Source organism: Hypanus sabinus, chromosome 9 (genome assembly GCF_030144855.1).
Source record: "Hypanus sabinus isolate sHypSab1 chromosome 9, sHypSab1.hap1, whole genome shotgun sequence".
NCBI classification, from domain to species: Eukaryota; Metazoa; Chordata; class Chondrichthyes; order Myliobatiformes; family Dasyatidae; genus Hypanus; species Hypanus sabinus.
This window is the reverse complement of record NC_082714.1, coordinates 41,184,697-41,210,919: the sequence shown is the minus strand read 5'-3', so window position 1 is coordinate 41,210,919 and position 26,223 is coordinate 41,184,697. Positions and strand designations below refer to the sequence as shown.

The 26,223-nt window shown below is 40.5% G+C and overlaps 1 protein-coding gene across 4 annotated transcripts in view; it reads right to left on the bottom strand.

Moving 5' to 3' along the window:
* The window catches only part of zgc:112980 (uncharacterized protein LOC503706 homolog), a 74,628-nt gene extending 49,255 nt beyond the window's left edge, over positions 1-25,373 (bottom strand). The window contains exons 1-3 of one of the 4 annotated variants that reach the window (XM_059979541.1): positions 25,235-25,373; positions 18,519-18,625; positions 768-897 (exon numbers count right to left, since the gene is read on the bottom strand). In XM_059979541.1, the coding sequence (XP_059835524.1) occupies positions 768-897; positions 18,519-18,609 (221 nt within the window). In that variant the 5' untranslated portion in view covers positions 18,610-18,625; positions 25,235-25,373. Of the gene's footprint in view, positions 1-767; positions 898-18,518; positions 18,626-24,983 lie in introns of all 4 variants that reach the window. The other 3 variants (XM_059979542.1, XM_059979543.1, XM_059979540.1) reach the window with 3 other exon arrangements.
* Positions 25,374-26,223: the final 850 nt, after the last annotated feature.

Genomic DNA, 26,223 nt, shown 5'->3' with positions numbered 1-26,223 from the left:
ATTTTTTGTAATGCAGACTCAAAGGAATCAGATAAGGCTATGAACAAGTTTAAGATTTCTAACTGTGACTTCTGACAGAAGTTAGGAAAGTCAAGTATTTAAATTCATTAGCATTTCATGAGTTATTATAATTACATGTTTGATGTGCTTTTACCCATGAGAACAGCTTTAAAATTTTATTTCCTGACAATTTAAACAGGATATACCCATAAACGTAAAATAGCAAAATGGGAAAAAATATACTCTAAAGCTGACAAAATTTACAATACAACAGAAATATCAAAAACATTCAGATGTTTCACACAGGATTTATAACGAGATAGTCATAACCTTTAAGTACACAATTCACAGTACTGAGATACCAGAGCACAGTCTTCATGGTGCAGGCCAGTTTGGACATGCCATTTGTGAACCCATGATGAAATGGGCTTTATAGAATTCAACTGACTAGAATTAGAGATCTATACACTGTGAACACGATTTCTAATAAAACCCACGTCAAAAAAAATTCTGAAAAATACAAGCTATAAATTAAGTGCACGCATCCAAAATGACTGGAATAGTATATCTACATGTAAAAGGCAGCATCAGGGAGTATTAGCTCTAGGCAAGAGCCTATTAATACAACAGTGCATACAGGTATACAATAACATACAAAATAGTTCAATCTACATCTTTATTGATGAATCCAATTTAAGTATGAATGGGTTTGATAACTAACTAATGTTGATTCTCTGTCCAAAATCAACTCTCTCAGTGCTACATACGTAAAATCTTGTTCCACGCAGTCATATCTTGCATGCGGCATAACATTGCCCTTTTTGCTGTAAGTAATGGCAAGCCCACATTCTTCATCAACTATTTCGCTGTTTTTATCTTTGGTTGTATCCAAAACTTCTGAAAAGAAATAAATCACATCAAAAAATATGATTTACACATTCAGTTAGACATTTGAGGACACAAAACAAATGCAGTTTCTGACTAAGAGAAACAAATTAAAATATTCCACTGAATATTACTGAGGCCTATCTCATTCAAATAAGAATAGTTAGGAATATCAATGCAGAAAGAGAATATTTAGTACTTTGAGTCCTTTCAGTGAATGAGATCAATGCCACTGTGACCTAGCTCCAGTTACACCCTTAATTTCATCTTTTAACAGTTTTAGTTAATAATTATCTAACCATTTCAACATTTAAAATTAACAACTGCCGAGAAGCAACCACATACTTCCAAACTTCTAACATTGTTTGAGAGTAGAGGTAATATTGAACGCCTTAAAAGCAAGTCTATTTTTAAGCCTTTATCCCAGAGTCCTGCTTGTCCTCAACTCCCTACTTACCTCACTAACCGCACTATATCTTAACTACTGACAAAATTGTTGTGAACCATTTAAATACTAGCAAATATAATTGTAGTTGTATAATCTTCTCTTCAGTTTTGATCCTTGAGAGTCAAGGTAACACACTGACAAACATATAATGCACTCCATCTGAAGAATGGTACTAAGAACTGCTCATGTACCAGGATTCTGAATGGCTGCAGTCTAACTTCTATTCCATTGCACACTAATCAACACAGAGTGACACTCTATTAATCTTTTTTGAAGATTTCTTTAGAGCATCCTTTCTCAAACTTTTTGCCCTGGAGGAAACTTTGAAATAATTTTTAGGTCTTGGGGGGACCCCTATGTAAAAATTATTATGTTAGTGTGATCAGTAAGTTGTAGATATAGTAATCCAAAATATTATTATCAATGCTTTTTCAGTAGAGAATGAATTTTCAGCCAACCTTTCTTGGAAAAAATCTTTCTTTCCCTTTCATAAATTTTAAAAACTCATAAGACAAACATAATGAATTGCTATTAAGTAACTGGCTTAAGCCAAAATGGGATTTAATTTTTCTAAAGGTAGGCTCGGAAGATTTAATTCAAATAAAGGTTGTAAATCAATTTTAATTAATGTTATTTAAACATAAAAATTTATTGACAATGTTAAATAGCAAAGTTACTAAAAACCATAAGCCAAAGCAATATGAATAAAAATATAGCCCAAGACAATTTTATACAAAATTTTGTAAAAACATTTTCTTACTAAAGGACATGATCAGGTTCAAGTATAAGCCTACCATTTGAAACCCATGCTTGTTTTTTGCTACACAAATACTCAACTGTGGGTCGAACTTGAGATAAGTACACATGGATTTCACCTTCAACTGAAATGAGACGATTTCTATGCTTGTTAAACACGAAAAGGCTTGCTCACATATGCAAGTTAAAAACTGCAGCAAAATGTTCCACTGTTTTCCTATGAATGGCAGGATGCTCTTCTTTTATTCAGAAATCTAGAACTTATTCAGAGTCACAGCAGTAAACTTCATCTTGAATGCACGATCAGACTGCAGCTCACAAGGTTCTGCCTCTTCTCTCGAAGAGAACTTCTCATACTGAGCAGAAGATTCAGAGAAAGGGTCCCTCACCCAGGGAGAGGTAATTCAGGAGGGAGAGGCTGATGTCACAGCTCAAGTTGGGCAAGTCCATTCACTGCTCAGAAAACACACTTTGCAGAACCCCTAGCAACCATTCACATAATCCTAGGGTTCCACAGAACCCCGGGTGAGAAACCTGCTATAGAGAGTACTGTGAAAAATTCTCAGCCATATTGATACTGTAAAGCGAAGATGCTTTCAAAAATAATGTACAGTTTCTAAATATCAGAAGATTACTACAAAGAGCAGTAAACAGTATAAAACTGAATCCAATCAATATTTAGTGTGATCAACCTTTGCCTTTAAAACTGCATCAATTCTCTTAGGTACACTGTGTGCAGCTTATAAGAAAATCAGCAGATGTTCCAAGTATCTTGGAGAACTTGCCAAATTCTCCTGCAGACTTTGGCTGCCTTGCTTGCTTTTGTCTCACCATGTAACCCCGAACAGCCATGCTGACGTTGAGATAAGGGCTCTGTGGATGCCATATTATATGTTGCAGAGCTCTTTGTTCTTCTTTTCTCCATGTTCTTCATGATTTCAGTTGTGTGTTTGGAGTCATTGTCCTGCTGCAGAATGAGGTTGAGACCAACTAGGTGCCTCCTTGGTGGTATTCCATAATGCACGAGAATCTGCTTGTATTTCTCAGGATTGAGGATTCCATTAATTCTGACCAGATCAACAACTCCTTTTGCAGAAGTGCAGCCCAAACCTACAGGGAACCTCTGCCGTGCTTCACTTTTGCTGTGGACCTGCATCCATATAGTGCTCTCCAGTTCTTCTGCAGACAAACTGCCTGTTTGAGCCAATAATGTAAAATTTTGACTCATCGGTCCAGAGAACTTGCCACCATTGTTCAGCACCCAGTCCTTGTGTTTTTGTGCATAGGTGAGTCTCTTGGAGGAATGGCTTTTTGGCAGAAATTCTTCCATGAGGACCACTTCTGACAAGATCTCTCCAGAGTGCAAAGCGGTATACTTGGTTTTCAGTGGTTTCTGTGAATTCAGAGCTGATAGTGCTGGACTTCTTCTGATTTAGAAGGGACATCAGTTTGATGCATCTCTCAAACGCCATGGAAACTGAGTGCAGCAAATGCGAGATGTATCAAACTGATTATACATTCATAGCGAAACACAAAATGCTGGAGAAATTCAGCAGGTCAGGTAGCATCTATGGAAATGAATAAACAGTTAACGCATCAAGCAGAGGCCCTTCATTGACTATTTATTCTCATAGGTGCTGCCTAACCCGCTGATCTGATCTGGCATTTTGTATGGGTTGCTTTGGAATTCCAGCACCTGCAGAGTTTCTCACTTCTGAAACTGTACATCCATGATATTTTCCATAATCTACACATTGTCATTTAAAAATTCTCTTTCCTAATCTATTCTGGTCCAAACCTTACACCTGAAGGTGGCTGCAAGGACTCGGCCTCGAGCTGCGCGGTCACCTGTTTTACAGTTGCTGGGAGAAAGACATCTGAGCCAGTGCCTTCCACTGGGGTCTGGAGTCGGGGCTAACCCCACAGTATTCATTCGGTTGAAGAGGAGCTCTTTTGCAGGTTGACTGAAGATTTCAATGGACTAAGATTTTGGACTACGTACATTTCATGTGGTTGCATTTTTACTAATATTCTCTATGGGTTTGTTACCTTGTATACGCAAGGACCTGCCCTCAAGCCACAGTGTCGGGGCTGGTGCGCTCCCCTGGGGGTGGTGAAGCCAACTGCAGTTTTCGATGGGCTGAAGGGTCTGACTATATACAAGCATATTTTGTGTGTTTGTATTTTTTTCCAGATATTCTACAAATCCCATTTCCAGCAAAGTTGGGATATTTTCCAAAATGCAATAAAAACAAAAATCTGTGATATGTTAATTCACGTGAACCTTTATTTAACTGACAAAAGTACAAAGAAAAGATTTTCGATAGTTTTACTGACCAACTTAATTGTATTTTGTAAATATACACAAATTTAGAATTTGATGGCTGCAACACACTCAACAAAAGTTGGGACAGAGGCATGTTTACCATTGTGTTACATCGCCTTTCCTTTTAATAACACTTTTTAATCATTTTGGAACTGAGGATACTAATTGTAGTAGATTTGCAATTGGAAATTTTGTCCATTCTTGCTTGCTTCAGCTGTTCAACAGTCGGTGGTCTCCATTGTCTGTTTCTCCTCTTCATGATGTGCCGTACATTTTCAATAGGAGATAGATCTGGACTGGCAGCAGGCCAGTCAAGCACACGCACTCTGTGTCTACAAAGCCACGCTGTTGTAACCCATGCAGAATGAGTCTGGCATTGTCCTGCTGAAATAGGCATGGACGTCCCGGGAAGAGATGTCACCTTGATGGCAACACGTCTCTCTAAAATCCTAATATACGCCTCAGAGTCAATGGTACCTTCACATTTATGCAACTCACCCATGCCATGGGCACTGATGCACCCCCATACCATTATAGAAGCTGGCTTTTGCACCTTTCGCTGTTAACAATCAGGATGGTCGTTTTCATCTTTGGCACGAAGAACTCGACACCCGTTTTTCCCAAAAACTAGCTGAAATGTGGACTCATCTGACCACAGCACACGGTTCCACAGTCTTTCAGTCCATCTGAGATGAGCTCGGGCCCAGAGAGCTCACTGGCGTTTCTGCATAGAGTTGATGTATGGCTTCCTCCTTGCGTAATACAGTTTCAAGGTGCATTTCTGGATGCAGCGACGGACTGTTAAGTGACAATGGTAATCCGAAGTACTCCCGAGCCCAGGCGGCTATAGTTGTCACAGTAGCATGACAGTTTCTTAGGCAGTGCCGCCTAAGGGCTCGAAGATCACGAGCGTTCAACAGTGGTTTCCCACTTTGCCCTTTACGCATTGAGACATCTCTGAATTCTCTGAATCTTTTCACAATATTATGTACTGTAGATGTTGAAAGACCTGAATTCTCTGCAATCTTGCATTGGGAAGTGTTCCTTTTGAACTAACAATTCTCTCACAAATTTTGGCACAAAGGGGTGAGCCACAACCCAACCTTGCTTGCAAAGACTGAGCCTTTGATGGACACTACTTTTATACCCAGTCATGATACCTCACCTGCTACCAATTAGCCTGCTTAATGTGGAGTCTTCCAAACCAGTGGTACTTGAATATTCTGTGTACTTTTCAATCTTATTTTAACTTTGTCCCAACTTCTGTTGAGCGTGTTGCAGCCATCAAATTCTAAATTTGTGTATATTTACAAAATATAATAAGTTGGTCGGTAAAACTATTGAAAATCTTTTCTTTGTACTTTTGTCAGTTAAATAAAGGCTCACTTGAGTTAACATAGCAGAGATTTTTTTTAGTTTTTTTTTATACATTTTACAGATTAAAAAACCTCAAATCACAATGAGGAACATTAATACAGTGCAAAATTAAGCATACAATGACAATATGATACAGAGAAAGAGAATTTTTTAAAAAGCACCTAAATTGAAGACAAGTAAACTTAGTGTCCTCCCCAAGCCCCACAACACAAAAAAAAACTCCAGACCAACCACAACGCAATGTAGAGAATATAAATCAGGACAATCAAACTCCCAGACTGTGAATACGCTTAGCAACAGAGGATAGTAATGCCTACTACCAGAAAAAAGGAGCTGAAAGCAAGGGACCGAAAAGAAAAAAAAACCCTAGTCAAGAGGAAGGTTATGAAACTACTCGATAAAAGGTCCCCAGACATTATGGAACTTTAGGTCCGAATTAAGAACTGAACAATGAATTTTTTCGAGGTCCAAGCAGGCCATAATGTCGTTAAGGCTTTGAGCATGAGCGGGCGGGGCAACATCTCTCCATCTAAGGAGGATCAAGCATCTAGCCAGGAGAGAGGCAAAGGATAATATTCGGCATTTGGTCAGACTCAGACGTAAATCTGTCTCGCCCCAGAAACCGAACAAAGCAATTAAGGGGTTTGGTTCTAGGTGCTGATTCAGAATATACGATAACGTAGTGAAGACATCTTTCCAAAATTTCTCCAAGCTAGGAAAGAACCAGTACATATGAATGAGAGAGGCCTCGCCCCTCTTGCATTTATCACAGAGCGGACTAATGTCAGGGTAGAATCGAGATAGTTTAGATTTAGACATATGGGCTCTATGAACAATCTTAAACTGTAAAAGGCAATGGCGAGCACAAAGAGAGTTTGAGTTAACCGATTTGAGAATCGAGTCCCAGCTCTCATCAGATAAGGAGGTATTTAAATCATGCTCCCATGCCATTTTAATTTTATCCACAGGGGCCCGTCGTAATGCTGCTAATTTATCTTGGATAATTGATATTAAACCTTTACCTAGCAGATTAATGGAAAGAAATAAGTCCATAGCATTTTTCGCAGGCATTTCAGGAAAGTTAGGAATTAAAAGAGCAATAAAGTGTCTAATTTGGAGATATCTAAAAAAATGAGCATTGGTCAGATTGAACTTAACAGAGAGCTGCTGAAAAGAAGCGAAGCGATTATCAATGAAGAGATCTTCAAAACGTCTAATGCCCTTCCTATACCAAACCTGGAATGCTGAATCGTACGTGGTAGGTAAAAAAAGGTGATTATGTACGACAGGGCTGGAAAAGGAAAAACCATGGAAACCATAGCATTTCCTAAACTGAGCCCATATACGCAAAGTGTGTCTAACAAGAGGATTAGCTATTGATCTGGACAGACTGCTAGGGAGTGCAGAGCCAAGAAGTGCAGAGATAGATAAATCTTTAGTGGAGCTCAACTCCATTGCCACCCTATTAGGGCACTTGGGTTGGCCATGGAAGAAAGACCAAAAGGTAGCACAACGTATATTAGCTGCCCAATAATATAAACGAAAGTTAGGTAAAGCCATGCCACCCTCTTTTTTAGATTTTTGGTGATGGATTTTATTAATTCTAGAGCGCTTATTCTTCCACAGATATGACAAAATAATAGAGTCTAAGGAATCAAAAAAAGATTTAGGAATAAAAATTGGGATAGATTGAAATACGTATAAAATTTTGGGGAGAACATACATTTTAACAACATTAATACGACCTACCAAAGGCATAGATAGAGGTGACCATTGTACCAGACTCTGTTTTATAGTATATGAAAGATTGGCAAAGTTTTCACGAAAGAGATCTTTAAACTTCCTTGTGACAGTAATTCCAAGGTAAGTAAATTGATTATGGACTACTTTAAAAGGGAGTTCACAAAATGTTAATTCTTGTGCTTCTTTATTAATTGGGAAAAGTTCACTCTTATGTAAATTAAGTTTATAGCCAGAGATCTGGCTAAACTGGTCAAGAAGTGAAAACATTGGAGGTAAGGATGTAGATGGATTTAAGAGAAAGAGTAATAAGTCATCAGCATAAAGAGAAACTTTATGCTCAACACCCCCTCTCCAAATCCCGGTCGATTCAGGACAATTTCGAAATGCTATCGCCAAAGGTTCTATAGCCAAATCAAAGAGAAAGGGACTTAAGGGGCATCCCTGACGGGTGCCACGTTTGAGATTAAATACCTGGGATTTCTGAAAATTAGTTAAAACAGAAGCAGTAGGACACAGGTACAGCAATTTGATCCAAGAGATGAAACCTTGACCGAGGTCAAATTTTTCTAAGACTGCAAAAAGGTAGTTCCACTCTATACAATCAAATGCTTTCTCCGCATCAAGGGAAATAACACATTCAGGAATCCCAGTTGGAGGTGAGTATAAGATATTAAATAAACGCCGAATGTTAAAAAAAAGGGAGACGGTTTTTAATAAAACCTGATTGGTCATCAGAGATAATGGAGGGAATAACGGTTTCTAATCTATGAGCCAAAACTTTAGCTAAGATCTTTACATCAACATTGAGCAAAGAAATCGGCCTATACGACGAACACTCTGTTGGATCTTTGCCATTTTTTAAGAATAATAGATGCCTCATTAAAAGAGGGTGGCAATTTGCCGTAATTAAACGAATTAGATAATACTGAAAGTAACTGAGGAGAAAGAAGTGAAGAGAATGATTTATAAAATTCTACAGGGAACCCATCAGGTCCAGGAGATTTCCCTGAGGACAGTGCAGAAATTGCAAAAGATATTTCTTCTGATGATATAGGCGCATTAAGTTTGGCTTTAGAATCAGATGAAAGTGAAGGAATATTCAGATTCTTTAAAAATTGATCAGCAGAGATATTGTCATTCGAAGATTCAGAGGAGTAAAGCCAAGAATAAAAATTTTTAAATGCGTCATTAATTTCTAAATGATCCGATGTAAAGTCTCCATTCTCCTTCCGAATCTTTGTAATATGTTGTTTGGCTTTGGAACGCCTCAGCTGGTTGGCTAGAAATTTACCAGACTTATCCCCGTGAATGTAAAAGCGACTCTTGCTTTCGAGAAGTTGGTGTTCGACAGGTTGAGTAGACAGAAGATTAAATTTAGTTTGGAGTTCAACATGCTTCTTGTATAGTTCAGGGTTCTTAGTTTGAGCATATAGTTGATCCAATTCTTTAATCTGGTTAATGAGGTCTAATCGATCTGCACAGGATCTTCTGTTGAGATTTGCTGTGTAAGAGATTATTTGACCCCTCAGATATGCTTTCATGGCATCCCAGACAATCTGGGATGACACTTCAGGTGATGTATTAGTGTTAAAATAAAAGGTTATCTGATCCTTAATAAATTTTTCAAAATCATCATCTGATAATAAAGTTGAATCAAACCGCCAGTGTTTATTCCTCTGAGGGAGACCAGGAAAGTTCAGCGAGAGAGTAATTGGGGCATGGTCAGAAATCAGTATACTCTGATAGTCACGAGAGTAGGCAAATGGAATAAGTTGGTTATCGAGTAAGAAATAGTCAATTCTAGTGAAGGTATGGTGAACATGTGGAAAGAAAAGAATAATCTCTCTCAGTAGGATGAAGGAAACGCCATATATCAGAGATACCAAAATTAGAGAGAAATGATTGGATAGCTAGGCAGATTTAGTAGGTGATCTGGTAACAGAGGACGATCGATCCAGATTAGGATCTAACCAACAGTTGAAGTCACCATCCAGTATAAGAGAGTATGAGTTTAAGTCTGGTAGTGAAGAAAAAAAACGTTCAAAAAAGTTAACATCATCAAAGTTGGGGGCATACAGGTTTGCTAGTACAACTTTAGTGTTATATAGTTTACCAGAAACAATAATAAAACGGCCATTTGTATCAGATATTTTATTATGGAGTTCAAAAGGAATACTTGAGTTAATAAGAATGGAGACTCCCCTAGCTTTAGCGGCAAAGGATGAATGAAAATGTTGACCTGCCCACTTTGACAGAAGCCGGGAGTTATCAGAACAACGAATATGAGTTTCTTGAAGGAAAGCAATGTCAGCTTTGAGTTGTTTAATATGTGAGAATACCTTCCTCCTTTTAACAGGGTGATTCAATCCCTTTACATTCCAGCTCACGAATTTAAGTGCACTAGCCATTATCAATTACTAATGCATAAAAGGCAGCAGGCATATAAAAAGTCAAGCAATACGATAGCAGTCTGGGAGCAGAAGTGTAAGCACAGATTCGTGAAATCAAAACATAAACATGTCCTGAGCAATAAAAACAAACAATAAATACAGTGAGTGATGTTGGAACTGGAAAACCCACCCCACCCACACAACCCAAAACTAGACAGCTACCAAAAAAAGCAGCTAGCTCTACCAAAAAAATTAACCCAAATATAACTTCCAAATCTGTGTCATTAACAGCAGTTCCGTATAAATACTCTAGCAAATAGTAACTAGTTTATGCACTAGAAAACATAACTACAAATTGGAACATCTTCTGCAGAAATATAAAACTTAATACAGAGAATATCGGAAGAAAACCAAAACTAACCTACCCGCGAAAAATTATGGAAGAATATAGTAAGAGAAAGGGGAAAAAAAGGGAGGAAGGGGAAAATTATAGATTCAAGAAGAGTACTCATCAACCATTTACAGAGAGGAAAAAAACAATGATTAAAAGAAACAGTGAAAAAAAAAAATAAAAAATAAAAAATAATCAGCAGTTAAACTGTGAACCAACAAACAGGGAGGCCTTCAAAAAAAGACTTCAAACCTCCAAAACAAGTTAGAGTCAATTGTAGAACTCTATAGATAAAGTTATACAAGAATAAAATAGATTACACAAGTACTATTTAAACGTCCATAGGGAAACATTAAGCACAGAATGTCTATTTAAAAAAGACACACCAAATCCAGGGAGAGATTGTCAACAGCCCTTAGAGTTTCAATAAATAGTGTCGGAGTGATTCAAGTAAAGTCTGAGTCCGGGAAAAGTAATTTTACTACGAGAAGTACTTATCCACCATTTTAGGAGGTCCGATCGGGTTCCGAAGATGGCTGGATAGCCGGAAGACTTGCAACAAATGCCTCAGCCTCCTTCACCGACTTAAACCACTTATATTTTCCAGTATTAAGCGTGATTTGTAAATCGGCAGGAGTGCGAAGACAGTGTTTAAAACCACGATCAAAAAGCACTTTCATTACGCCTTTAAACTCAGCGCGCATCTTTAAGTTCTGGGGTGCAAAATCTTCCACAAAGTGAATGATTGTATTTTGGAAAGTAAAAGTACCTCTGCGACGTGCCTCCATAATCAGATGGTGTTTTACTTGGTATTGATGGAAGCATAAAATTACCGGTCGCAGGTGGGAGCCCAGAATTCCGGGGGGGGGAACGTAGACCCGGTGTGCCCTTTCGAGCTCAGGCAGGTTCGGAAGCAAATCTTTCCCGAATATCTCACAGAGAAACTCGGTGAAAAACTTCACGGTTGATCCCTGTTCGGTGGCCTCTGGCAACCCAAGAATTCGAACGTCTGCTCCGATTTTTGAGATCGACCATTTTAGAAAGGAGTTTATTATTTTTTTCTTCTAGGCTGGAACAGAGAGTCTCCAAGTATCGAACATGACTTTCTAAATTTTCATAAGTCGAATCGATGCGAGGAATGTTCAGCATGTTCGTCCACTCTATCGTTGATCCTATCCAATTTGGCTTCCAACTGTTTAAAAGCGGTTCTAATAGTGATACAATTTGTGCTTGCTATCTTAAGTGTGATTTGTGCTATGTGTGACTGTTCATACTGTGTTGTGCACCTTGACCCCATAGTAATGCTGTTCCGTTTGGCTGTATTCATGAGTATTCATGTATGGTTGAATGACAACTCCAATTCCTTCCTCTGATTGCAATGAGTTTGTACATTCTCGTGACCACGTCAGCTTCCTCTGGGTACTCTGGTTTCGCCCACATTCCAAACACATATGATTCAGATTAGTAATTTGTGGGCAAGCTATGTTGACACTGGAAGCATGGTGACACTTGCGGGCTACCCCCAGCATATCGTTGGACTGTGTTGGGCATTGATGCAAAACGACACATTTCACTGTGTTTTTTTGTTTTGATATACATTACAAATAAGGCTAATTATTTAATATTCTTCTTTTCCGATATGCTAACATAATTTAGTCCACTTAAAAAAAGAATGTTAATAATTTTTCAAAGTACATCAATAATTATCACATACAACAAGCTGGAGGAACTCAGCAGGTCAGGCAGCATCCGTGGAAATGAGCAGACAACGTTTCGGCCTGAGACCCTTTGTCAGGACTGAAGAGAGAGGGGGCAGGAGTCCTATAAAGAAATTGGGGGTTGGGTGGGAAGAAGGCTGGTAGGTGCCAGGTGAAAAACCAGTAAGGGGAAAGATCAAGGGGTGGGAGAGGGGAAGCAGGGAGGGGATAGACAGGAAAGGTGAAGGAGGAATGTAAGGGGAAAGCACTATGTGTAGTTAAGGAAGGCAGAATCATGAGAGGTGAAAGGCAGCTGGAGGAGGAGGAGGAGGAGGAGGAGGAGGCAGAGTGAAACTAGGACGGGGGAAAGGGGGAATTACCTGAAGTTGGAGAATTCAGTGTTCATACTAAGGGGCTGGAGACTATCCAGATGGTATATGAGGTGCTGCTCCTATAACCTGAGTTTGGCCTCATCTCGGCCATGTATGGACATATCCAAATGAGAATGTGAAGCAGAGTTGAAGTGGGTGGCAACCAGGAGATCCTGCCTGTTGTGGCGGATGGAGTGGAGGTGCTTGATGAAGCGGTCCACCAATTTGCGTCGGGTTTCGCCGATGTAGAGGAGGCTGCACCGGGAGCACCAGATGCAATAGATGACCCTAACAGACTCACAAGTGAAGTGTTGCCCCACTTGGAAGTACTGTTTGGGGCCCTGGATGATGGTAAGAGAGGATGTGTAGGGACAGGTGTAGCACTTACACTTGCAGAAGTAAGTACCAGGTGGGAGATCTGTGGGGAGGGACATGTGGATGAAGGAGTTGCGGAGGGAACGATCCCTGCAGAAAGCGGAGAGGGAAATCCTGAAAGAGGGCCTTCCTGGAGATTTCCAGATGTTCCTCCGTGCTCCCACATCCATTTTTCATTAGATTAGGATTGCGCATGGCACCCCGCTTAACAAATAACATATCAGCTCCGGAGTGGCCACTGCAAACTGTGTCGCGCCGCCATCTTGATTAACAAGGAGCTCCTTTCCGGGGAATGCGCTAAGATGGTGCAGCGATATTAATACGCAGCAGCCTCTCCAGACTCTGGATTGGGGATTGCCAAACATAATGTGGATTTTCTGGTGTAGTCTATTTTGTCATGTGCTTTGTTGATATCATTCTGGAGGAACGTTGTCTCATTTTTTAAACTGCATTGCATTTGTGGTTTTTAAATGACAATAAACTAAATCTGAATCTGAAAGATGTGCTTAGTGGTGGGGTCCTGTTGAAGGTGGCTGAAGTTGCGGAGGATAACGTGCTGGATCCGGAGGCTGGTGGGGTAGGTGAGGACAAGGGCGGTGGGGGGGGGGGGGGGGGGGGGGAAACAAGGGCAACTCGGTCCCTGGTGTGGTGACGGGAGGATGGGGTGAGGGCAGAAGTGCAGGAAATGGAGATGTGGGTGAGGGCATCATTGATGATGGCAGAAGGAAAACCACAATCCCTAGAGAGAGAGGACGTTTGAGAGGTCCTGGAACGGAAAGCCTTATCCTGGGAGCAAATGCGGCGGAGACAGAGGAACTGGGAATAGGGAATTCTAAAATTTCTTCTTTCTTTAAGGCCTCTGTCTCTGCCGCATCTGCTCCCAGGATGAGGCTTTCTGTTCAAATGTCCTTTCTTTAAGGATTGTGATTTCCGTTCTGCTGTCATCAATGATACTCTCACCCGCATCTCCTCCATTTCCCACACCGGCCCTCACCGCATCCTCCCATCGCCACAACAGGGACCGAATTCTCCTTGTCCTCACCTACCACCCCACTAGCCTCCGGATACAGCATATTACCCTCCGTAACTTCCGCCACCTTCAACAGGACCCAACCACTAAGCACATATTTCCCTCTCCGCTTTCCGCAGGGATCGTTTCCTCCACGACTCCCTGGTCCACACGTCCCTCCCCACAGATCTCCCACCTGGCACTTAACCCTGCAAGCTTAAGTGCTACACCTGTCCCTACACCTCCCCTCTTACCACCATTCAGGGCCGCAAACAGTCCTTCCAGGTGAGGCAACACATCACTTGTGAGTCTGTTGGGGTAATCTATTGCATCCGGTGCTCCCGGTGCAGCCTCCTCTACATCGGCGAGACCCGATGCAGTTTGGGGGACCGCTTCGTCAAGCACCTACGCTCCATCCGCCGCAACAGACAGGATCTCCCGGTTGCCACTCACTTCAACTCTCCTTCACATTCCCATTCGGATATGTCTATACATGGCCTCCTCTACTGCCATGACGAGGCCAAACTGAGGTTGGAGGAGCAAGACCTCATATACCTTCTGGGTAGTCTCCAGCCCCTTGGCATGAACATTGAATTCTCCAACTTCCGCTAATTCCCTCCCTCTCCCTTCCCCCATCCCAGTTTCACTCTGCCTCCTCCTCCAGCTGCCTATCACCTCTCTCATGATTCTGCCTTCTTCTACTACACATTGTGCTTTCCCCTTACATTCCTTCTTCACCTTTCCTGCCTATCTGCTCCCCCACCCCTTGATCTTTCCTCTTACTGGTTTTTTACCTGGCACCTACCAGCCTTCTCCTTCCCACCCTCCCTCCACCTTCTTTATAGTGCCCCTGCCCCATTCCTCTTCAGTCCTGATGAAGGGACTCGGCCCGAAACGTTCACTGCTTGTTTCCACAGATGCTGCCCGACCTGCTGAGTTCCTCCAGCTTGTTGTACGTGTTGCTTTGACTCCAGCATCTGCAGTGTACTTTGTGTTGTCAGTAATTATCATCAGCTCTACAGGTTTTATCAGTAGCTATAATCTTATAAAAGGAACATCACACATAAAAATCTGGAAATCCACATAGAAATAACATTCATAGACATTTACTGACTATATTAATTACTACCCAGGAACAACCTTATTAAGATCGACAAACTTTCACCTAATTCCCATTCTTAGACAAGTGACTATTCCGCATATTCAGATGCACTGTCCTTAATATCATTAAAAATTTCCTGACAAAAGCTAATTTTTGCTCCTATTCAAACAACAAAGTTGTGTGTAATTTATAATTCAAAGGAAAAAAATCCTTAACTTACTCTTGACACCTGGTGCAAAAGAAAAGCTGCTGAAGGAACTGGGGAGGTTAAGCAGACAGTTGGCATGAAGGGTCAACTGCTGCCTGGTCAGCTAAGTTCCTTCAGCATTTTGTGTGTATTGCTTTGATTTCCAGCATCTTCAGATTTTTTTGTTTGTGAGTTGGCAAGTTGAGACTCTTCATCTGGACTCATCTACTTCCTATGAAAACCCAAAAGGCTACCCTCGGTGTCAGAAACTTGTTAAAGTTATTTTCTACATCACGGTTACTTTGCTTACATCAATTTCAGCACACCCCAATTCAGTATTACATTTCTCTGACATTAAATGTACCTATTGAACTTTCCCTGAGAGGTCGAGTACAAGTACTGACAGAAATTAATTATTCAATGTTTACAATAACAATGCAACACATGCAGATGCTGGAGGAACTCAGTAGGCCAGGCAGCATCTATGGAAAAAAGAGTACAGTCGACGTCTTGGCCCGAAATGTTGACTGTACTCTTTTCCATAGATGCTGCCTGGCCTACTGAGTTCTTCCTGTATTGTGTGTTGCTTGGATTTCCAGCATCTACAGATTTTCTCTCATTTGTGATTGGTTTACAATAACCCCATCACCAAAAGGGGACAGTTATCCCTCATCACCTTTTACCCACAATTACAAAAAGATGTCCATTGATTTTGATATTTACCATACATTTCTTATTTATAGCTCTTGCTATTTAGTTACTTTTTTTGCTCTTCACAAATCCCTCAGGTTGAAAGTTTTGAGTTCTGCCTCACTTCCTCATTCAGCACATGTTCCCCTCACGAATATAAACTGCTTGAACTACATACCTTAGTTACGATGTAATTTTACCAAAGAACACATTATCCACAATTAATTGTGAACTGGCTCTCTCAATAAACTAGTCAAAAACTTAACCAGATTCAATAGCTTAACAAGTATTTGATGCACTCCCCTTTCAAATACAATCCAAATTGATATAATTACTTGGGAATGTCAGTAGGTTGCTAAATCTGGTCTGCCAATTCTGAACATTTGAGGAAAACTACCCTGAACTTGTTCAAATAACTCACTAACTTAATTTACATGGGCTAGTCTACTCTTAACAATCCAATTTAAAAAATATTCCTTTTGTTACAAACTTTACAAATATGTGCATATAAAATTCTCATGGTTTCTACCAGAGAACTGGAGACTAATACAAGAGAGAAAAGGGAAGGACAGATGATAGTACTGGATGAAAAAGTAAAGCAAATGTTTGTCGCAAGCATTATCATGGGCTAGTTAAGAGGAGTGTAAACTCGGAGATCCAGGGTTTAATGTTGATTTTTTTCAGGTGATATTTCAAAATGAAAATAGGACTGAGGTAGCAGAAAGGGACACATTTGCAGGGAAACAATAGTAAACTGGAATTGACATGGTAATGCATTAAATACCAAAGAAAAACAAAAAATGCAAAAGATAATCAAAGTGGGGTAGGAATAACCTATACAAATAGGAACTGCTAGAAAAGGCAAATATCCAAGGTGAAACCGGAGGTGGGTTGAGGGAATGTATTCAAACAATAATAAAATTCATCTGCATCTCTTACAAAATCATTGCAAAAATGAGCCAAATAACACGAACAAGCATTTTCCAAGTGCTCCAAAAGGCCTACTCATAATAACTAAGATAGGTACAGGATACGAAGAGAAAAAGTCTTACGAATTTTTGTTACAGATTACAATGAAACCAACTATTCATACACACCTGGATTATGCTTACTGTATTTTCTATGAACAGCTTTACTGCTTTGTCACTTTGTGAAATCACATCACACCCACCTTTGACAGTTAAGATTCATTTAAGCAAATTTTTTATTTTTATAATTTTATTGCTGATAACTTCAGAATGAAACAAACATTTGCACTTAGAAGTTCCAAGCTTTACTTGTGTGATCAATGCATAACATTGAAGAACAAGTTTGAGAATAGTAGCCCACATGAAAAAAAAAGGGAGGTAATTTCACAGAAACAGACTTGCTTTACAATCAGTTAGTCTTGCAATTATTAGTTCCTCTGAATTAAATTACTGACACCTCAGATCAATGAATAATCATAATTTTGAATTTCAATTCTGGCCCCACATTCTAATTTAGAGTTTGGTTACATCAGTCATCAAGATTTGCTTTGATCAGCCAGGTGTTGATTACAAAAGTCATGCTGCTGCTGCATAAAATGTTGGTTAAGCCACAACTTCAGTCAAGTGCATAGTTCTGGTCACTGCACAATAGGAAGCTTGTAAAGGCTTTGGAAAGGGTGTATAAGAATTCACCAGGATGTTGCCAAGATTAAAGAGTATTAACTCCAAGATTGGATAAATTTGGATCGTCTTCTCTGTAGCAGAGGCTGAGGGACAACCTGACAGATGTAGAAATCATGAGGCATAGATAGGTTAGTCAGTATCCTCCCCCTCCATGCCCGCCCAGTGGAAATGACAATTATCAGAGGACATATCACTAAAGTGAGAGAAGCAAAATTTAAAGATTTACAAGGTAAGTTTTGTTTAATAAACATAGGATTGTAGGTTGGTTCCTGACACACTACCAGGGCAGGGTGGTGAAAGTAGGTACAGTAGTAACTTTTAAGAAGCAATTAGAAAGGCATGTGAACAGGCAGGGAATAGACTATATGCAGGGAGATCCGATTAGTTTAATTTGACATAACGTTCTGAGAATGTGAAGAGGGTAAGGGGTACGTGTAGAAGGAGTGGGCGAGGGGTAAGTGTAGCAAAATATGTAGACAGGATCAGGGAGAGGATACGTCATTGGGGAAGTGTAGGAGGACAGGGAAGAGGTAGCTAAAATAAGATGCCGGACAGCATGTGGCAACCACAAAGAAGAGGAACCTTGCGACCACAAGACAATGTGTTCGGCAAAGTATTTTGAGCTATATACCTATTTCGAGTGTTTTGCTTGCGTCCATACCCATTCCAAGTATTACGCTTGTGTCTATGCTTATTCCGAGTATTTTGCGTGCTTAGCTATGCAATAGCCAATCAATTGATGAATTTGAATTGGTAACCATATTTGCGAATGTAGTACCCTGCTTTTGGGTACAAGTATGACCTTTGTAAACCGGCAAATTGGGAGTTGGCTACCTTACGCCTGAAGTGCATGGGGCTGCGAACTCCTCTCTGAATAAAAACCGTTTCAGAGGTAATTTCGTGTCTCTGGTGTTTTTCCTCAACTGAGCAGGTTAATAATTTCAGGTTAACAGTTCGTCAGACATTGTGGGCCAAAGGGTCAGCCTGTTCTTGTGCTGTACAGTTTTACATAAGACGAAAACACAAATCAAAATTACTGGAAGTGTTACATGTCAAGCACAGTCTGCAAGGGAAAACAAATAAAGACATTGTTCATTAGCAATTAATAAAAGGTCAGACCTGGAGAATTTTCTATTATGAACACTGAACTTTCACCATCGTTGTCTCCTTCGGTGTCACTTATTACAATAACACTGTCGGCCTGCTCCATCTGCAGTTCCACTCAACTGTAAAAGACAAAAATATAATTGTGATTATATTTTTATATACTGATCTATTGTTTGCCAAAGATAACAGAGTTTCCCCTGTTTTGCTCTAAAATTTTGCTCACCCAAGCTCAGCACTCAGATAAAATACTTATTTGAGTCCCAGTACGTATGAAAGGTTTGCTCAAAGTGGCTTGGAGGAACACCCTCTAACCTAATTTCTACCAAGTAACCCAAATGTATAGATCATACCAAAATTAGACTAACAGATGGTGAGTTGAAACAGCATGAAGGACACTAAAAGTCTCCCAATTAGATTGGAATTACCCTAATCTTCACAAAGGTACCTGTAGCACCTACATTTTGGTCAGTCTTCCTATAGGTATAGATATATTATTTCTACAAAACTACCAAAACCACTGCCAATACTTACTGCAATGTCCACTGTTAAGTGATGCAGTTGTCTAGCTGAACACTGTCAGAGTCTCCTACCCTACAGCAATTCATTCATCCATTCAAGCTCTGCTACAAACCAAAAGCATTTTGTCTACAAGTCACTCCCTCCAAAACAACCCTAATTTTCTCTCACATGCTTCAATTAATTAAAGCAAGCAGCTAACTTACATATAGAAATTGTATCCCAAAGAGATTTCCAATCCCAGTTGATCTCAATTTAATTCTACGATACTCAAATTGCTCATTTAGTTATCCAATCCCAAACTCTCAGAATTCTCTCTAAGGACAGCACCCAGATTTTTGATTCTTTATCTTCAGGCCTATAAAGCAGATGGCTGACCATACTCAAGTGAGAAAAAGTCCTGTGGCAATCTAGTATATGTCAACAGATAATTAGCAAATAAACTATTTTGCAGCACCACATTTAACAGTTTAAGGCTAGTAAGGGATGGCTGGCTGGCTGGCTATGTAAAGCGCTACAGCCTCAAGAACGTAAAGATCATGGGAGAATCAGCATCGGCTAATGCCGAGGCCGCAGCAGTGTTCCCGGACAAGCTCAAGAAACTCATAGAAGAGAAAGGCAACCTTGAAAGATTTGTTTGATGATGCAAAGGAAAAGACACAGCTTCCTACAACGTTTCTAACTAAAGCAACTCCAATTCTGAAATCTCGACATTCAATGCTTGAAGATCCTCAGCCCTCAACCGCCACAGTTCCTGACTTTAGTATTCAGCCTCCTCCAAAGCATCCTTATTCCCTAAACAAGACAGTGTAACAACTACTGTACAGATATTACAAGTTTTACTCATCGTCTGATTGTTGTTGGACTCGCGTCTCGTTCGTTTGCTTCTTGTGTTGTGAGCGAGAGGAACATTAGGGAACATTGACAAGGAAAACTGTAATGCTCCCCTCGCTCACAACACAAGCAGTGAACGAACGAGAGATGAGGCAAAAAATGATCAAACTTCTAATCTCTAGATCACAAAATTTATAACACCTAACACAACAGAAATGCTATGTAAATAGTTGTTACACTGTCTTGTTTAGGGAATATTGACAACAACAAAAACTGTAAACAGAAACCTAAACAGATGGACAGAATATATAAAAGAACTTTTTGAAGACCAAAGAGGAGAAAAACCGAACATAAAGAAGACTCTTGAAGGTCCTAACATTCCAAAATCAGAAATTCGAACAGCCATTTAAAAAAAGACATAATAGAACAACTGGTCCAGACAACATTGCTGTTGAAATGATACTGGCCTTAGAAGATTTTGGAATAGAGAAAATAACAGAAATAACAAATGAAATCTATGATCATGGCAAGATACCTGACGATTTAAGTAAATCATCACACTTCCAAAAAAAAGAGGGAACAACAGAATTTGAGTTACATCGTACTATAAGTCTGATAAGCCACGTGGCAAAAATTATTCTCAGAGTAATCATGATGAGAGCAAGACACTGTATAAAACCAGAAATCAGTAAAGAACAACGCGGCTTTGTGGAAAACACTGGAACCAGAAATGCAATTTTCATGCTACGGATGATCTGTGAATGAGCCACTCAGGTACAAAAAGACATCTATGTTGCATCAACTATACAAAAGCTTTTGACACTGTCAGACATGAAGATCTCCTGGAAACGCTTCAAGATCTTGACATAGATGGAAAAGATACACATTTCTTAAGAAACTAATACTGGGACCAGACAGCATCCATCAGAATGGAAGTGAGTGAGTATGTGAATATCATGAGAGAAGTCAGGCAAGGTTGTGTCTTTTCAACCGACTTTCACCTGACTCAACCAGCATAGTGAAAAGATCTTGAGAAGTATCAAAGACATCAAAGGGCTCACAATTGGAGGCCATAATATAAATAACATCAGATATGCTGATGACATCATACTAATAGCTGACTCAGAAACAAAACTTCAAGAACTACTCACTACAGTGGCAGCAGAAAGTAATCACAGAGGTCACTTGATCAACATCAAGACGACAGAAAGCATGGTCATCGCCAGAAAGGTAAACATCCCACAATGTGTGATCAGGATCGGAAATACAAACATCAAACAAGTCAACAAATTCAGATATCTTGGCAGCCAAATAACAAGTGATGGCAGGTGCATCACAGATATCAAATACAGAATAGCAATGGCGAAAGAAACTTTCCAGAAAACGAAGACCATATTTGCGGACAGAAAGACGAGCATGTACACTAAAAACAGAATACTGCAGTGCTACATTTATTCTATCCTGACTTATGGAAGTGAATGCTGGACCATTTCCCCAGCAATGGAAAAGAGACTAGAAGCAGCTGAATTGTGATTCTACAGGAGAATGTTAAAAATAACATGGACCACACACACACACATCAGATAAAGAAGTTCTCAGAAGAGCCCAAGCAGATGACTCACACCAACAACAGAAAGACAACTCAGATTCCTAGGACACATCATGCGGAAAGATGAACTAGAAAAACTCATACTCTCTGGAAAGATTGAGAGGAACAAACCTGGAGGAAGACCTTGGCTTATGTACATCAAAAGCCTAGCCAGGTGGCTACACATAGAGGAAATTGAAATCATCCAAAGAACAAGGGATAGATCTGTATGGAAAACCATGGTCACCAACGTCCGCATCGGATATGGTACCTAGGCAGATAAGACATGTTGCACTTCAAGTTTTTATTTTTAATTTATTGAGATTCAGAGCGGAGCAGTCCTTTCCGGCCCTTTAAGCCAGATACTTGAAGCATGGTGTCAACCTGCTGCACGCAATTTTGTGCTCTGGAGTTGCAAGAAAATTTTTTAAACAATACTCCTGAATGCCTTCCACGCAAATTTCTCCAGTCCCACTGGAAGTTCTTTGTATTGCCTGTCATTGATAATCTGTTTGATTTGTGGACCAACAAAAATGCCTTCCTTAATCTTGGCATCAATTATTCTGGGAAACATCTGCCTCAAATATCGAAACCCTTCACGGAAAATTTTGTGCTTGATGACAGCAGTTTCCATCCTTGCAGTCTTGACCTAGTAATTCTGCTTTTGCCTCTGATAAACCCTAGTCTCTGACCAGGTCATTTAACTTATTGAATTATCAGATGAGGCTCGCTCAACATAAAGGGTTCAAAATCCCTATCAGTGGCATTTTCCTTTTCTAGCTCATACATCTTCATCTGTCTCCTCTAGATTAGATATCCAGTTTATTTATAATCTGTCATCCACCCAGCCTAAGCGTGCCTAGGCATGCCTGGACAAGATAGAAAACTTTGTGGGCGATATCTTGACTCAAATTATGAAATGGAATAACAAGTTAGGTAACTTCCAAACAATGGTGTGTGACAGGGAAATTTCATGGTGATTTTCATGATCAGCAGCCCAAAATCCTGAAGATACACCCAGAAGTATTCAGGAAGCAAAATCTTTGTTGTCGAAGTGTAATCCAGTCATTGCGTTGAATACCATTATATTTAACATGCAGTAGTCCCATTCTTTTTCTGCATTATCACTAAACTCAAATCACAAGCACTGGAAATAGCTCCATTGAAAGAGCAAAGTATCAAAATAAATATATATATCTATCAATAACACTTATGTCAAGAAAATCATAATTCTTGACAGAAATACTTTTATTTATCTTGCAAAATTCAATGAAGTAATTTGTCTCCCATTCTGTTTAAACAGCCTTTTTGCCCAGACTGTATGAATTGTCATCACCATCACCAACATCTACCTTCAATCAAAAAAAATGTGGGTCTTGAAATACAAAAGTGCCACATTCTTACTCTGCACCTGTGATACTGGGGTGAAGGGATGTTGGGGGTGAGGGAGGGGAACACAGCTGTGTAATAGGGGCTGGTTAGTAGACTTAGTTTTGTAAACCAACTACAAACAAGAGAAAACCTGCAGATGCTGAAAATCCAAACAACACACACAAAATGCTGGAGGAACTCAGAAGGCCAGGCAGCATAGATAGAGTACAGTCGACGTTTCAGGCAGAGACCCTTCAGCAGGACCTCAGAGATATCCAATCCAAGTATTTTGTGTGTGTTGCCTTAACTTTGTAAGACCTACATGCTTCAGTGACTATGTTAAATGTGCAAAAGAGTATGGAGTAAACAAGTAAAGCATCTATGGAGACAAAGGCGTGGTTGACATCAGGACTGAGAGTGCAGAGGGAAGATAGCCAGTGTAAAGAGGGAGCGTGACAGAGGCTAGAAGGTGGATCAATTTTCCCCTTAATTCCATCTATCACCCAATAGCCTTTGTCATTAAACTCTTTTTCTTTCAACCCATCCTTTCCCATCTGCCTCATCATCCCTCCTTTATCTGGTTTCAGTCATCAATTCCAGCCATTATCTCCACCCTCCCCTATCTGGATCCATCTGCGTCATTTTACTTTGCTTCTCTACTTCCACTAGTAGTCATCGTTTCTCAACTCTTCCCCAGTCCCTCCTGGCACCATCTGTCCATTAGCTCACATTTCATCTGATTCTATCTATCACCCACTAGCCCCAGTCTCACACCTCCATCTCACCTCTGTCCTAGTCATCTTCCTTCTACATTCTCAATAGTTTGCAGTCTCAGGCTGAAATGTTGACTATCCACCCCTCTGCCTTCACCGCTGCAGCCTAGCCTGCAGAGTTCCTCCAGCAGTTTATTTTACCAAGTTGATATTTGTTCAGCCTTCAAGAATATGCAATGCAGATCTCTGTATGGAGATGTTAGTAACAATAGTTCTTGAAGCAGAGGTGGTTTAGGTGGAAAATTCCTGCTTTCTTACACTAATTCCACTTCAGTGGAAATTTTGTTGGAGGCAAATAGCAATATTATTGTGAGAAAGACTGAGAAAAACATGGGGTTAAAGATGCAATCTTGACCAAGACTGGTCAGTTCTGAGAATGCATCTGTTGTAGGTGGGAGGAGCTAAGATGGCACCACAGGGTGACTTCTTCCAGTTCACTTGCAAAACCGCTTAAATTCGCCACTTTAATATAACTTCTTTCCTTAGATGCTGCCTGGCCTGCTGAGTTCCTCCAGCATTTTGTTAACAGTAAAGTCTTTTTGAAGGGATTTTCAGAGTTTCTCTGTGGGCTCAATCATGACCAGTGTCTGGTGACCTTGATACCCCTGCATGTCTGGAAGAGGTTCTAAGCCTCCTAACAGCTGAAGACTGAGTGGCTAGGAATTCACAAGAGGTACTGCTTAGTGCTGACTACTGAAAAGCATGCAATCTTAAGCTTGATTTATTAGTAGAGAATCAAATAAAGAAATCTGAGTTTCTTTTAGTTGAATTAGGTCTGTAACTAGGAGTTACATAATATGATTTGAATTTCTAATTAGTTTGTTCTTTTTCTTAAAAGTTAAATAGTTACTGAAACTACCTGTGTCAGTTACTTTTATTGCTGACTTGGCTATTCAGGAGCAAGCAAAAAAGAAACCCAAGTTCTGTTTTGTGGTAGCATCTTTTACCAAACCTTTCTGTCAAATACACAATCCAGAAGATAGACAGTGGTACTACTCCCAATGCAACTACTTTGAGGACAGCATGCAGTGGTGCTGAAAATGGAAATGAGTATTAGTAAATTGGTTTATTATTATTACGTGTACCGAAATACACTGAGAAACACTGTCCTCCATGCCATGCATTCAGAAAAATCCTCTAGATGTTATCAAAGCAGTTCTAGTTTCTCTTCACAACTCCTACTTTCGTTATATTTCGGGCAGAAGGGACACTGTGGCCGTATGGCCTAACAAGAACTAACCGAGCTCTCGGTTACAACAACTACTCGGGAGAACACAATGCTGACATAACAGTGGAAGTACATACTTTTGTACAAGTGAAATAAAAAAAATCAGAGAAGTTGTCGGTGCAAGAAAGAGTTTAGCAACTTTGACCGTAAAGCAAATAAGTGGTTACCTTAGATCGGAAGAAAGTAATAATAAGGAAGCACCTCCCAGTACGCCGAAAATGGCGGCGGCCCAGGTTCGGAGCGCGGACCTCGCCTCTCTGTTGTCGTGCCCCTCCCCGATACACAGGGTAACTCCCGGAGGGGTTGGACACCAAGCCAAGCGGATCCGGGTCTCCGTTCCCGGGAACGCGTAGCTGTTCAGGGAGATGGAATCACTCAAGCTCCGCGACTCTCAATCACCTCCGGCACGGCCCCTCACCTCAGTTCAACTTTCCGCCTCGGTCCGCCCACCCTTTTGGAGTTGCCGTCGCTTCGTATTTAGCGCCCTCCACCTGCTGGCATCAGCGCTACCGGGTCAAGCAGGAACCGCTTCCAGGGCACGTCACAATGGCGACCGGTCCTGGTCCCTGGGCGAAGACCAGAAAAACACTGCATTATCAACCTGATAACGGCCATTGACTTGAAGGCCAGGTTCGGCACAGAAAAGGTGAAGATTCAGTATATTTAGTGCTGAGTTGAGGCAGCCCAACAAAATATAATTAAATAATCGGACGAGCGTAGAAACCCATCATAAACATCAGAATCAGACTTTAATCGCCAAGTACCTGTACACATACAAGGAATTTACTTCCGGCAGATGTTGTCTCTGCTCATAACAATAATAATGATAAATATAAATGAAAATATAGATTATACATACAAGTACTGCAATCCAAGTAATAGCCGACAGTTAACCGGCAGTTAACTGTTCAGCAAAGTGACCGCAGTAGGGAAAAAACTTCTCCAGTGCCTATTAGTCTTAGTCTGGAGGGATCTGAAGCGCCTACCAGATGGAAGCAGTTCAAACAGTCTGTGCGCAGGATGGAAGGAGTCCTTTATGATGTTCCCCGCCTTCTTCTTCAACCTGGAAGAGTACAGGTCCACAATAGAGGGCAGGGAGGCTCCAATGATGCGCTCGGCAGTCCTCACTGTGCGCTGTAGTCTGGTTCTATACTGCTTGGTGGCGGCTCCAAACCACACAGTGATGGAGGTGCACAGGACAGACTCAATTACTGCAGTATAGAACTGCAGCAGCAATTCCTGAGGCAGACCATATTTCCTGAAGAGCCGCAGGAAGTACATCCACTGCTGGGCCTTCTTCAGGATGGAGCTGATGTTCTGCTCCCACTTCAGATCCTGAGAGATGGTGGTTCCCAGGAACCTGAAGTTCTCCACGGTGGACACAGGGCTGCCGAGGACTGTGAGGGG